Source organism: Crocodylus porosus, unplaced genomic scaffold (assembly GCF_001723895.1).
Source record: "Crocodylus porosus isolate Cpor-Errol unplaced genomic scaffold, CroPor_comp1, whole genome shotgun sequence".
Taxonomy (NCBI): Eukaryota; Metazoa; Chordata; order Crocodylia; family Crocodylidae; genus Crocodylus; species Crocodylus porosus.
Genome location: NW_017728909.1, coordinates 35754655 through 35769058, shown reverse-complemented (window position 1 = coordinate 35769058; position 14404 = coordinate 35754655). Strand labels below are relative to the sequence as shown.

Here is a 14404-nt window from a genome sequence, read left to right as displayed (position 1 = left end):
CACACAGTTAAACAGAATACCTCTGAATCTGGCTGGGTGTCCGGATGACACCCTCATGGGCCAGCATTCAGTTCATTAGGGCACATCTGAACCAAACCGGGTCAATCAGCCTGTACAAGCTGATCCCCTTGTGTGTTTCAAACTCAGCACGTCCCAATCTTTTAGCCTCTTGGTGAGTAGACCCCACAGTATTTTTGGGCTTCACAGGGATCTTTTGCTTAGGTAAAAGAAGCATTGCTGCAGAGCAAGCGGGGAAGGAGAAGTAGAGAAGGAAAAATATACCCAGTTTGACTATAAAAGTTATTTTATTGCTGAGCATATGAAATATAATGGACACTAGTAGTAATAGACATGCAAAGGAAAAACAAAGACAAACAATTACAGTATTACCCTGGTTTCACTACTTATTTGGGGAAACTTAGCTCAAGCTTAACTAATATAGATTTCTGAACCTGAACTGTGCTTAGAGAAAAGAGAGAGAGCTGGGATCTCTCCAGTCCAAGGCACTCGGATTGCAAAGCTGACAGGTTAAAGTTCTCAGCGTGATCCTTGAAGGGAGACGATCTGCCTCCTTCAGCCTCTTGAGAAGAAAGCAGGTGGTGTCAGCACACACACTGCTGCTTTTTTCGTATTTTTATACCCTCAGTTCAGCTTCTTTCAAGCATTCTCAATAGTGTAAATCAAATTGTCTTTTCTATTGACAAGGGGTTATCTGGTTTGGAACATCTCAGGCAAGTGATTGATACTCAGGAAACACGTAAGGTTAGGGAGTAACCAGATACTTAGGAGCCAGCTTGAAATTCCTATGGATAGCAGATATACTGGTGGGATATCTCCTGGTTTCTTTAGAAACAATAGATAGCTTGCAGCATCAGGGTTTTAGATTTTTACTTGTGAACAAGCCTCAGCTTAGCATGACTTTTTCAGATCTTACTATAGTCTTTTAACAGACTTAAGGCAATTATTGGAGTATTCATAACCTTTGGGAGGGGAGGACTTCCACTAGTCGTCCTGGGAAAAGTATGACAACACTTGTGGTCAGGGCTCCAACAGTCTGGACACTGTGATGAATCCTTTACCACTGTTCAAATGTTGCCCATACCCCCTCTGACTCGGTGTCTTGCCTCAGCATTCCCTAACCTAGCAACTGAGTTTTGGCCAATTAAGTTTAAATAGGCCTCCCATAGTGGGACTAGGGAATGTACGGCCCAAGATGCATATTAAACTTACTTTTGCTTAGAGGTGTGTGTGTGTGTGTGGGGGGGCAAATCCTTTGTAAATCTAGATTAGAACTGGTCTGATAAATGCTGAGCTGGGTGTGTGGGTTGATTAGCATTTGGAGCACAGATTCCCCATCATGCAGTGCTCCCCTTCTTCTCTGATCCCAGAATTCACTGCAGTCTCTGCTTCAGGCTTTCTGTTCTCCATCTCTTATGTAAATGAATGGTCATCTGTTCCCATCTCTGATGCAAATGAGATCTAGGGCAGTTGTTTCACTCTTGCCACCCTTATCTGGAGGGTTTTAGGTATATCTCTCACTGCATCTTAATCAGTTTCTGTTTAGGTGGGGGTGGGATTCTTTGTGAGTCAGACAGTCTGCATCCTGTGTCAGGGTTCCCCAAGAACATGGAGCTGAGAGGTAACAGGCCCCCTGAGGCAGAGGGGGCAGGGAGGGGGGTTATTCCTCCGTCTGTCCCCGGGAAAACGCAGCGGGGTCTGTCCACCCCAGCCACGGCCACATCCCACTCTGTGTGCGGGGTTAGTGGCAGAATAAGCCCCCTTCTGCTCCCTCCACCAGACACTGGAAGGAGGGGGAATGGCCCTGCTCCCTGCCCCTGAAAGACGTGCAAGTAAAGGTGTAATGGGAATTGATATAAAAACCCCACAATCACTCTTCCTGCCATGCCACACATTCATAGCAGGAGGCATGATTCTGGGATCTAGCATCAGATCCCATCATGCCTTATTGCCAGTGTAAGGGAAGCCTGGGATCATGATCAGCTGATGAGGCTCCCAGGCATGAGAGCACACTATGCCTTCCTGCAGCTGGGCATCACCAGTTGATCTGGCCTCACAGTTGTAGGGTCCCACCATGTGTTCCTGCTGCTAGGAGCCCCAGTAGCTGCACCCCTGCCTGGCCACTGTAGTGGCAAGGAGGAAGGTCCCTGATGGTGTCCCAGAATCTGAGTCTCTTTTTGGTGGGGGAACCGCAAATGGGGGTAAGAGCTGCCATGGACTGCATGTGGTGGCACCAGGGCTTGGAGGGGGCTGTAGCCCCCCGAACATATGCAGAACCACCGTCGCTGCACACCTGCCCTGTCTGCAGCAACTTTCACTAGCCCCTCTGCTCCACCTCGCCAGGAAGGGGTCATGCTCTGAGATACCATGACACAGGCTATAGTCCCCATCATGGTTCTTCTCCCTTTGCTGCTCTGGGGCCAAGTAGGGGGATGGCCAGATGCTGGCCTACAGGGCCCCATAGGTGAATGGACTGAGAGCAGGGTTACTGGTTTCCCTTGTTTTATGCAGGTTCTATTTGTGTGAATTTGCTGTTATGAGATGACCCTTTTTATACCAAAAATTCATTATATGTGAGGTAAATTCACTCTTAGCAATCGGTGTGGTGGAAGCCCACAGTCAGCTGCTTTGTGTGGTGCATTGTGAGAGTGATGGACACCAGAATATAGTCTCCTGTGTGGATCTGTGCTCCTCACTCATGGTCTGCGACACGTTTCCGTAGTTGCCATCACCATTATGGTAACATTCACCACCACCCTGTGCTTGTGTGTACTGTCTGCTGTTGGTGATTACCTATATTGTCTTGTAAAAGTGATAGAAATGGGTCTGGGGGTCAGTATACTTGAGGTCTTGGAACATATCCCTATTAGTTACATTGTAAAGTGGGTTTCCTTTATGCAAATTAGAGTTATGTGTGGTTTTCCAGGAATGCATGTACAGCTTAAAGTAAGGGCAACCTGTATTTACCCTGTCTCTGGTGTCTGATGGAGAGGGCAGGAGGAGGCTTATTCCACCACTTGCCCCAGGCAGGAAGTGAGTGGTGGTAGCAGTTGGGGTGGGCAGACCCTATTGCAGTCCCCTGGGGGCAGAGGGTGGAATAACCCCATTCCCTGCTCACCTAAGGGGCCCTGCTAGCTGGTGTCTAGCCCCACTCCCCATCCAGCCGCTGGAGCGGTGAGGGTGAAGTGACGGTGACGGGGGCTGCAGCCTTGTCATGGTGTCCTGGAGCATGAGCCTCTTCCCAGCAGGCGGACTGTGCTGCAGGTGCATGGGGAATCTTGGGGGGGGGGGGATATGGCCTCTTTTGAGCCCCGGTGCCACCATGTGCAGTTCACAACAGCTCTGACCCCCTGCTTGCGGTCCCCGTGCCAACAAGAGGCTTGGACTCCAGGACACCATGAAGGGGAGTGCTGCCCCCATCAGGGACCTGCCCTCTCACTGCTCCAGTGGCTGGGTGGGGGCATGACCAGAAGCCAGCCAGCAGGTCCCATTAAGCAAAGGGGCAGGGAGTGGGATTATTCAAAGGGGCAGAGGAGACAGGAGGGGGTTTATTCCACTGCTTATTCTGTGCACAGAGTGGGCAGTGGTGGTGGTCAGGGCAGGTAGACCCTGACTGAAGTCCCCTGGGGGCAGAGTGGGGAAAAACACCCCTCCCTGCCCCCTCTGCCTTAGGGGGCCATGCTGGCTGGCGTTTAGCCATGCTCCCACCCCTGCAGCAGCAGGGGGGAGTGCCCCACAGACCCTGGCCTGGCCCCATGCGGGTGGGACACAGAGGGGGGAATTAAACCCCCCTCTGTCCAGTTCAGTCCAGGCTACTGCTGGGACTGGAGCAGCCAGTAGTGAAATGCAGGTCTGTGCTGGTGAGACAGGAGAGGGAGGTGGGTAATAATCCTCTTCCCTGCTCACTTCTGGGACCAGTGTCTGGCCAGGTCCCCGCCCCTGCCTGTTCGTGCTTGGTTGGGGAGCAGAGGGGTGGGGCCAGCCCTCTTCTGCTGGAGCAGAGAACCCAACCCAGAGAGCGTGCTGGGATGCTGGGGGACTCTGGTTTAACTTAAACCAAGAAGGGGTCTGGGACAGACATTGCATAAACCCATTTGAGCTCAGTCAGTTAAGTCTGATACTACATTCAGCCAGGTTTATCTCAGACTTGTTTTGGCTATTTTGAAACTGGTTTATGTGCACTGAACTTATGACCTGTTACAGGTTTAAACCAGTTTCTGATCACTTAAATTGGTTTATGTGTAATGTCTGTTCCTAGCCATAAACATCAAAATTTGTCTGGCAAGGGTTATTCTTTCCACCAGTGGTTTTCAACTGGTGGTCCATGCACCTCTGGGGGTCCGCAGAATATGTCTTAATGGGTCTGCAAAAGATGACTGTGATCAATCAAAATTATGTGAATACCCACACTTATAATTCAAAGAGGACTACACCTTCACTCAAAATTTCCAAAGGAGTCTGCACCTTCATTTGATAGTTTTTAGGGGTCCATAAATGAAAAAGGTTGAAAACCACTGCTCTACACCCATGTTGGTCCGTGCGTATCTATAACAGCGTGTGTGGCATGTGTATCTTTTTCCTTATGCATTATGTTCCATTAATCAATTGATTCTACACACAGAACTGTAATTGCCAAGATCATGCTAATCTATATCCTTTCACATGAAATTGGAGAAAAGCAAATGCAGTACCAGTATTTTCATAGGTGCTCACCTCTATTTTTCCAACTAACTAATTTCTGTGGCTCTACATACAGAATTTACCAAAGGAAGAAAATTATTTTTAAAAATTAAGAGATCCCAATAATGGAGCTGAAGGTGATTAGTATTTGTGGCATCTGCCTAGTTATATATAGGTGAGAAGAGCACACTCTTTTTAATGGCTCTATTATGAGCAACTTTGAGCTCTGGACACTTTATGTAAATGTGCTTAAATTTTCTCTTGCCATTGTACAGAGGTCAGCAGCTCTATCTAAGATTTAGGGGGCTGTGGCACTCTGCAGTTCCCCTGGGTTATGCCATTTGGACTGGGTCTTGTTGGGAGGATGCAGTTTTCCCTCACATGCGTCCATATTCCCTTCTGCAAAGTTTGACTAAGGAGGCTCAGTAGCATGTGGGAAGTTCTTAGCACTTGTATTGGTCCTCATTGCTATTTGTAAAGTCTGTTTTTCTGCTCTGGAATCTGTGGCAAGCCTCCTGTCACTAGAAGTGGTTCCTGTGACTCCAGCAGAATGAATGCAGGTGCCTGTGGTGGAATGAGGCAGTTCTTTTTGTATCTTGAATCTAGCTAAATGCGTTGGGAGGTTCAGCATCAATTTAAACAGTATCTCCTTACAGAAGTTGCTTGTTTTGACTGTTCTAAACCCAATCTTGCAAAGTTGGAATTTTTAGTAACAGGCTACAGTAGTTAATGGGATTTGGTTATCTTTCTACTTCGAAAGAAATAACTGCCTATCAAATATTACTCTGCAAATATTACCTTATAACACATAGCATGTGAGATTTGACTTTGTTGGATTCATTAGTTCTTAAGCAACTGGGGTAAAATGCCAGAGGACTTAGCTGGTAGACCTATTCTTACAAAAAAAATTATCTTGTTTCACAGTACTGTGCAGATTTTACTCAACATAATTAGTAAAGATTGTAAAATTGATTTTGCGTTTTGATGAGGGTGTTTTTAGAGGTGCACTGATATATTGGTCTGATACTGGGTTGACTGTATTGGAAATTGGCCTGATGTGGCTGATAATTTGGCTGATTAAATGCACGCAGCCACAGTGCAGCATGCTGGCAGCAAGGAGCACAGCCTGGCAGCTTGGAGAGCTGCGTGCAGGTGATAAGTCTGTTGTGGTGAAAGGGGAGGGGGGAGAGAAGGTGTGGTGGGGCAGATCAATGTCCCCTGCAGTGAAGGAGGGAGTGGGGCAGGGGCTGGGGTAGGTGCTGCCCAGCCAAGGTGCAGTGGGTGCAGGATGGAGCCACAGCTTGTTTGTGGGGAGGTGGCTCCCACTGCTGCACGCTGCTCATCTGGGAGCTGCTTGTGTGGCGGCTTGTCCAGAGCTTGTCTGCTTGTATGACAGCTCCCGCTGCTGCCCCCACTGCTTGTCCAGGAGGATGTGGAGTGGGAGGGATGTGTGCCCCCGGCTCTGCACGGGGCAGGCCAGGCGGGCTGCAGCTGTGGGCTGGGGCCAGGTGCCATGCTGTGCTCAGGGCAGGTGGCACTGGGAGGAGACTACAGGGGCGCTATGGTGAAATTTGGAGTGGCTGCAGCCCTCCCCCTGTAGCTCCCTCCCAGCACACCTGTGGCCCACCCCAAGTGCAGTGTAGCCTCTACAACTGCAGCCTGCCCTGCCCTATGCAGGTCTGGGGGCACACGGACAAGCAGTGGAAGCAGCAACAGGGGCACCCCCCATGTGGCTCCATCCTGTGCTTGCCCTGCTCCAGCTGCTCAGTGCCTACCTCAGCCTCAGCCCCTTCCTCACCGTGGAGGGTGTGGATTTGCCCCACCATGCCCCTTCCCTCCCCCCTCTACTTTCACCACAACAGACTTACCAGCTGGATGCAGTTGTATTGGAAATCGGATCAGTATTGGCCAATATGCCTGCTTATCAAATCGACTACTGTATTGGCCCCCAAAATCTCAGTTGGTGCACCCCTAGTGTTTTTCCAATGGACATAGGTGTATGTTTTACAATGAGCCTGTTATTGTCCAAGTGGAGAGAATGAATGGTCTTGTTCTTTCCTGTTTGTTAAGAATTATAGTAAAGTTTATTTTATTCTAAGTGACTAATTTACTAGGTGGCCTTCTGTGGACTAAATAGTTTACTTTCAAGAGAAGTATGTCAACACTAGACACAGCAACCAGCATGGAGAGAGACAAAATAAGAAATTCTGTGTGTTTTATTTCAACAAAGCTGATAACGCATATTTTTGCTTCAAATGTTTATTAAACCAATTTTCATAAAGCAATAAAAATGCATCTTGACAGCTACTTGATATCTGAGTAGTTACGGAACTGATTGATTTTTCATCCTCCTTCCCCGTCCTCTATAGTTTAACGCACCCCTCCCGTGCTACTTCTTAGGCTAGGGGGATGCTGTTTTTTAAGCAATGCTTGTCTGTGGTGCGCTAGCATGCTGTGAGCACTGAGGAGGCCTGGAAGGCTCAGACACTTGGCTGGCTTAATAGACAGAATGTTCCGATCATTGCTTTTGCACGAGAAATGTTGCATGTGGAGGAATGCTCTGCAGGCTTTACAGTCGTTTCAGTTTATCTGTGCTTCAGATGCCTTTGGAGGAAGGGACAACTGAAATTGGATGTGCTTTCTTTTTTCTTCTAAAGGTCCCAGTTTTGCCTTGACTCTTCCAGTGGCATCTCCAAAAGTGTTTCACTATATAACTACTGTGCAACAGCAGGATTTGGCTCTGGATGAGTCTAGGAATATCTTAGAATACCAAGCAGGAAATCTAAAAATCTGTCAAGGTCATGTACCTGGATCAGGCTGACACAAGGCAATTCTGTTTCACTGTCTGAAATGGGTGGTTAGCAGTATTAGTTTGAAATCAGGCAGAAGGCAGGTGGTACTTTAGACATTCTGAAAGAGATTGATTCAATAATAATAAGAATAATATCAGCATCCTATCTATTTCTAATTCATACGAGCAAGGAGCTTTCTGTCATGTGATAGCAGATTAATGTATGTAATTATGTGGCAAAAACATAATGCAAGATTATATACTACCAGGCCTGTATAATCTTGATATGGGGTAGAGTCACAGACGGGGGTGACCGGTGCCTCCTGAGTCTAGGGCGCACAATTTATGGGTGGGCCTGGGGGCAAGCCAGAAGCCCCATATCCACTCCTATACTTCTGTGCCGTGGCTTAGTGTCCCCCCTCCCCCAAACACGCAGCCTGCCCTCATGGCAAAAAAACGGTCCTGTCCTGAACAGTAGCAAGTTGGGGACCAATCTCCACCCCCGTGCCCCCCTACTAGTCGCCTGCGGTCACAGAAACTAGAGCTCTTTTAATAACTTCTCCTTCCCTGATGTCAGTAACTAGTGGCCTCTTTCTCACTCAAGCTTCTTGGCATAGTTTGCCTATAGCAGCCACTAGCAGCTACTTTTGTCTGTCAGGGAGAATAGAGACATCATAGCTGGTAAATAGGCCACTGGACAAGGGGTGAGGAGTTTGGAGTTCTCTCATTTCTACTACTGGATGCCAAGTGCCTTGCATAAGTCATTTGGCCTTATTTTGCAGGTGGTAGTAGGAGGTTGGGGAAGGGTGCTTGTAAAATTCAGAAATTTCTATCTAGAAAGCTGATTATAAGAGTTGTACGTGTTGTGATAACTTTGATGAGCAGAGATGTAAGAAACATTTTATATCCGGGAGAGAACCATCTAATTAGTAGTAAGTGATATGTTTATTTGTCTATTCCAATAATTTTTTTAAAACACCAGTGACAAAATACTCTTTCCAAACTATTTCTATTCAATACTACCTCTCATTACTTTAACATTGACTCATGAATTGGCTGTTGACTGAAAACTTGTTCGTAAAAATAAAACAATCTTGCAGAACACTGATGTATGAAATACGGGTTGTCTTTCTGGTTCAAGAGTTTGCTGAAGTCTGTGATGAGTCTTTTTAATTTCAGTTTCACTCTTAGGTTTGGTTTTAAGTTTTTCCTCTTGGAAACACTCAGATGAGTGAGATTACTATTTTATGATAATCTGAGAGATTAAGTGCCGCTCTTGCCGTATTGCTTTAGCAGACAACTGAAATATTTACATTTCAGGTAGCACTCATATTCTACTTAAGCTTTAATCAGAAGGTTGTCATTGGTAACTGCAGTGTGAGTAGCTATCGGTGATTGGGGAGTTAATCTGCCAAAACTGACATAGTGCAGTTGCTGGATAATTTAAATGCACTTTATATTTCCATATTGGAAATTTACAGACAACGCTGGGGGAACAGTTTTTGGAAACAGGGGATACAAGTGACTCCAAAGACAGTCTCCCAGAAGAAAAGTAAAAATACTTGTATTTTGGTTCTTTTCTTGAGTTGGACCATAACTTATCTTGCAATATCTAATACAAATGTATTAATAAAAATGTTTGATATGCCTGTTTTCTTCTTTTTCAGACTGTCATTTTATTCTGGGCATTCTTCATTCTCTATGTACTGCATGCTGTTCCTAGCAGTAAGTATATTAACTCCATCTAAATTGGCATCAAAAAAAGTTTTTATTTTGTAGCACAGACCTGCACCTCTTGCCGCATCAGCATTTTCCTCTGACCTCCTTTGTGAAAGATTATCTGTAGGCTCTGGCTCTGAATTAGTTGAGGGTTGGCTTTGAATTAATTGAAATGAAGGATGCTTAGTGGTAGGCAAGGGAGGGAGATAACAGGAACCAAGGATGACAAAAGGTGGCAAAATAAGGTCCAGTTAGCAAGTTGAATATTTACATAGGGATAAAAGGCATTTAACAAGCCAGTTGGATCTTGTGCCATGTCTCAATTGAACTTGATGACAGTGGGTTTGGAAAATATGTTGCTATTTCAGTTTAGTTTGGTGGTTATGCTTTAAAATATTTCAAGGGTATCAAAAATAGAAAATATATGTTTACAGTTGGATGCATCTGATTTCATGAAACATGCAAAGACTGTAAAGGAACTAAATTAACCCTAACTGACTGGCGGGCCTGCAAACAGGGTGCAATAGAATCATTTTAGCTTAAATTGCTCTTAGAACAATCTACTTGAAGCAGTGCTCAATGGGATGCTGGTGAGAGAAGCATTACACAATTTGTATGCAGACTTAAGTGTTCAGATTCTTTATCTGTAATGAGCCGAACAATAACTTAGACTCTAGTCTGATTCAGAGAGTGCTACATATCTCCTGTCACAGGACAGGCCTGGGTGACCATGAACTTTGTAATGCTCAGAGCTGCGTTGGCTGTTTGCTAAGCTTTCCAAGGCAGCACTTAACTAGCTTGTATGTTTATATAATTTTTAGAATACACACAACCACGAGGTTGGCTAGGACTTGTATGTGCCTTTACAGATGAATAAGATTGTTCTCTTAAATTCTTCAGCAATGGGAAAAAAAACAAAAACAAAACCTTTATTTGATCAGCTGTGCCTTTTGGCCCTGTAGTTGCAGGGTGCTTGTCATCTGCCTATTCAGATCCCATTTGTTCTTTGGGCTCTATTTTGGGCACTCCTTACCCTAGACTTTCTTGGAAAAGTAAAAGTAATCTAAATACTTTCTCTGACAGCAAGTTGCTCACAGCCATATTTGTAACCTGAAGTTCTCTGAGTGATTAGGGAACTGGTTTAAACAAATTTCTTCTTGCCCAGAGCTGCTGATTTACTCAGAACTTTGATAGCATTGTACTCAGTGGATTGTGAATCTTATTTCAGGACATGCCATCCAGGTGATCTCATGCAAATGGATAGATTTCCTAAGCTTCCTGTTAAGACAAACTTGAAAATAATTTAGCAAAAAAAGAAACTGTTCAGGATCAGGTAGTTCTCTCCCATCCTCAACATATAAAACAGTCCAGAGAACGGCTTTGGTTTAAAGCATCTAGGGCAATGTAGGACATTTCCAGAGACTGTAAGTGATACAATGAGAGCCCTAGTCACACTTGACAGGTAATGAAAAGTGCACAAATGAACTTAGATGCCAGCAACTTCCAACCTATATAGTAGCAGCTTAATCAAACCTTTTGGTGAAAAGCCGAATGGTGGTGAGGGACTAACCATCAAAGTGCCCTGTGCACAATAAGTCCTCAAATGACTCCTCCCAGAAAGAAAGGCCATGTAGAATAATATTATAAGTGTAAACTGCTCTCCAGTGAATTCCAGAGTGGAGGAGTTCCAGCACTGCCCTCCACTCTTGTCTTGGCAGGGCTGCCTCTTGAATGCAGGTGTGCTCACCTGAACTGTGGCAGCTAATGAGAGAAGAGACCAAATTATTTATGTCAGGAATTTGAGGAGGTACAACTTCGCATCTATTTTAGTAGTGTGGCACCTGGGCATTTAACCTGCACAGCACTAGAAGTACTAACCTTGAAATACAGTAAGGGTTTTTTTTCTTAGATTTGGGAAATGTCTAATATCTCCAGATAGAGCTATCGAAGAGATGATTCTCTCCACACTCGAAGCAGGCATAAACAAGTTTAAATATGGTAGATGATGGGAAGATTTTTGCTTCTGCTCCATTTTAGAGAGTAGAGAATAGCTTAAGAAGACAGACCCATTCAGGTTTTCCAGTCATTCCTTCCAACCATAGCATGGTTGTTTCTCACAGTATAGCTTCTAATGCTTTTTTTTTTTTTTTTTTTAACAGTCCAGTTTAGAATTACAATATTTACTTGAATATAAGATGAGGTCCCCCCACCACCATGGGGGAAAAAGCCCCACATCTTACATTCAGATACAAGGAAACCACATTAAATGCATTGCCAGTTTTTGAGCTGCTGCTAAAAGCAGCATACTCAGTAATGAAAAACAACTATGAAATTTATTAAATGCAGCAGCCATCACTGAGCATGACCATAAAGTACATGGCTCAGTAAACATGCTGATAGTAACCTTTTTTTCTTGTGGCCCTTCAAAATGTGAGCATGGGATCCCTCCTCAGGGAACAGTTGCCAGGCCTGATGCCGGAAGGGCCAGAGCCAGCCCTGACACTCCTCCTGTTGGTGCCAAAAATGCTACATTTGACCTTAACCAAAAAGGCCAAAATGCTAATAGGAACCTACCACTATTTTTTTTTTTTTTTCTTTTTGAAATTTTGTATCCTGGGCTAAATCAGCCCCTAATTCTATCAGCTGAGCACAGCTCAGTCGTTCAAGTCTGTGTGGTGCTACTACTAGCAAATATCCTACCTCTCAGACTCTTCAGCCTGGGGCTTCAGATACTGTACTCCCAAATTCATGGCAGGCATCCTGTGTGCAAGCCCAGAGGCCTTTGGAGTTCAGATGGTCCCTAGTCTCACTTGCCTCTAGTGAAAAGGCTGAAGGAGCAAGCTAGAGGGACAGCCTGAGAGCAGTGCCTCATCACCATAAATTATGTAGCTGAAATCATCACATTTGGAGGCATGTATAGATTCTGGCAGGGGTCAGCCTGCTCACAGTGCAAGGGACAGGCCTTCACCCTCTAACTACACCAAGTCATTCAAGGCCAAGAAGAAAAGCATCATCCCTGCCAGGCAAGTAAAACCACCTAGGACAAACCTACCACAAAGATAGGTTAATGCAACCCATTCGAATAAGACATATGGTAGTGTCCGTTGAGTACAGTCCCCTTCAGTGCTGACTCTTTTTTAAAGTCATGGTGAGATACTACACTGCATACATTTTGACTTCCTCTTCACTCCCACTGCTGAGCTGAGCCTTTCTTTCCCATTTCCAATGACTCCTGTTTCTTCAGCAGCCTCAAATGTCTGGCAAGCATCACCAAGCAGGCCTCAAACAGTTTACTCAGAATCCTTCTGTTGGCTCCTCTCTCAGCCTATTGCATATGATTAGTGACTCTGCCCTCCATGAAGTGAAGCTGGACTAGGTAGCCCTGTGCCTCATCTGCATATACATTTTTAGAGGACCCCAGAACATCATGAGTGGGGGCTAATTAGTACATTGATCGTTTGTGGAGGTGTACCTGGAGTACACACAATACTGGGCAGTGCTGAACTGGGGTCATTGTGGTTGGAAATCTTGCTGTCTCTGGTGGGGCCTGGCCCAATGGCTTTCAACTAATATTGTGCATAGTTTATACTATGTATAAATACAGAAGTCCTGCTTAAAAGTATGGTTATGGAGTACCTGTGCTAAAACTTGTAGCAGTTTCAAAAAAAGGTAAAGTGCATCAATTCTGGGTAAATGAAGTCTATGGGTACTATTTGCAAATTGCTACAGATATGTTTATTTCAAGGTCAGCTTTTAAATTTGTTCCTCATTTCCATGTGCCCAGGGAGAGCAGGGTCTGACAGTAAAGGTGGGGGGGAAACGTGCTTCAGGGAGCAAGGGTGGGGGTGCAAAGGGGTTGCCTGATCCCCCAGATGAATTTGTCAACCTCCAACTGCTACAGCAGGTAAAATCTAAGACAAACCTCCAATAATTAGATTCCATCAGATTTTATAAATTTTCCCTATATAAAATATAAGATTCCCTTCCCAATAATTAGTCAGGGTAATCTTATATTTGAGTAAATATGGTAGTTCAATCTAGAAATATCTGATTAAAACTGAAATAGATCAGTGTCAAATGAGTTCTGCCATGGATTAATTTCTGTTCCGTCTCCCTTCTCACCATCCCAGTGCAAATCAAACAAAAACTAAAACTTTGGGGATAATGAGAAAAAAGCAAGCAGCCTAATTGTTAATGTAAAAGGGATTAAAATAATGTTTTGAGAGTCTCATTAACTTGTATAACACAAGGCTTTGATTGTGTGTTTAAATGTATGCACTTGCAAATTCCTAATGTGATGTATGCCATGTATGAATTCCAGGTGACGGCTTTGCAAGCCGTGGATTAAATTCGTTTCTTCAGCTTGTCTGCATCCTGCAAAATTTTCATCTTACTTTACTTTTGGCACTAGAGTAATATCATCCACAGCAGATGGACAGTTTAGTGAAAAATGGAATGTCAAGCTTTGTTTGTTTGTTTTGTTTTTAAATGAAGCCAAAAAAATACAAGTTTCTCAATAAGGCATGAAGGGATGTTTTTCAAACTTCTCTAGCACATGGCTTTGGGAATTTGCTGTTGATTTATTGCACTCTCAAAAGTTTAAGCTTTAAAAAGCCTTGCGTTCCATATAGGCACTGTACCAGTGGTTAGGTCAGGATTGATTATGGAGAAGACTGTTTCATAGAATCATAGAAAATTAGGGTTGGAAGGGACCTCAGGAGGTCATCTAGTTCAACCCTCTGCTCAAGGCAGGACCAACCCCAGCTAGATCATCCCAGCCAGAGCTTTGTCTAGCTGGGTCTTAAAAACCTCCACTACCCCTGTGGGTAACCTGTTCCAGTGTTTTACTACCCTCGTAGTAAGAAATGTCTCCCTAATATCTACCTAAACTTCCCTTACTGCAACTTGAGACTGTGTTGCTTCTTGTTCCACCTGCCACCACTGAGAACAGTCCAGCTCCATCCTTTTTCGAATCCCCCTTCAGGTAGTTGAAGGCTGTTATTAAATCCCCTCTCAGTCTCCTCTTCTCTAGACTAAATAAGCCCAGTTCCCTCAGTCTTTCCTTATAAGTCATGTCCTCCAGCCTCTTCACCATTTCTGTTGCCCTCTGTTTCATAGTTTCATAGTAGCTAGAGTCGGAAGGGACCTAGGTAGATCATCTAGTCCGACCCCCTGCCTTGGCAGGAAAGAGCACCG

The 14404-nt window shown here is 44.8% G+C and overlaps 1 protein-coding gene and 1 long non-coding RNA gene across 3 annotated transcripts in view; both read left to right on the top strand.

Moving 5' to 3' along the window:
* The window catches only part of LOC109307914, a 6692-nt gene extending 2813 nt beyond the window's left edge, over positions 1–3879 (top strand). Inside the window, exons 2-3 of the long non-coding RNA XR_002100401.1 lie at positions 3154–3158; positions 3869–3879. This is a non-coding gene — a long non-coding RNA (uncharacterized LOC109307914). The remainder of the gene's footprint in view (positions 1–3153; positions 3159–3868) is intronic.
* The window catches only part of PLPP1 (phospholipid phosphatase 1), a 106717-nt gene that overhangs the window by 73985 nt on the left and 18328 nt on the right, over positions 1–14404 (top strand). For both annotated transcript variants that reach the window (XM_019532069.1, XM_019532068.1), the window contains exon 4: positions 9157–9214. In XM_019532069.1, coding sequence (XP_019387614.1) covers positions 9157–9214 — 58 coding nt within the window. The remainder of the gene's footprint in view (positions 1–9156; positions 9215–14404) is intronic.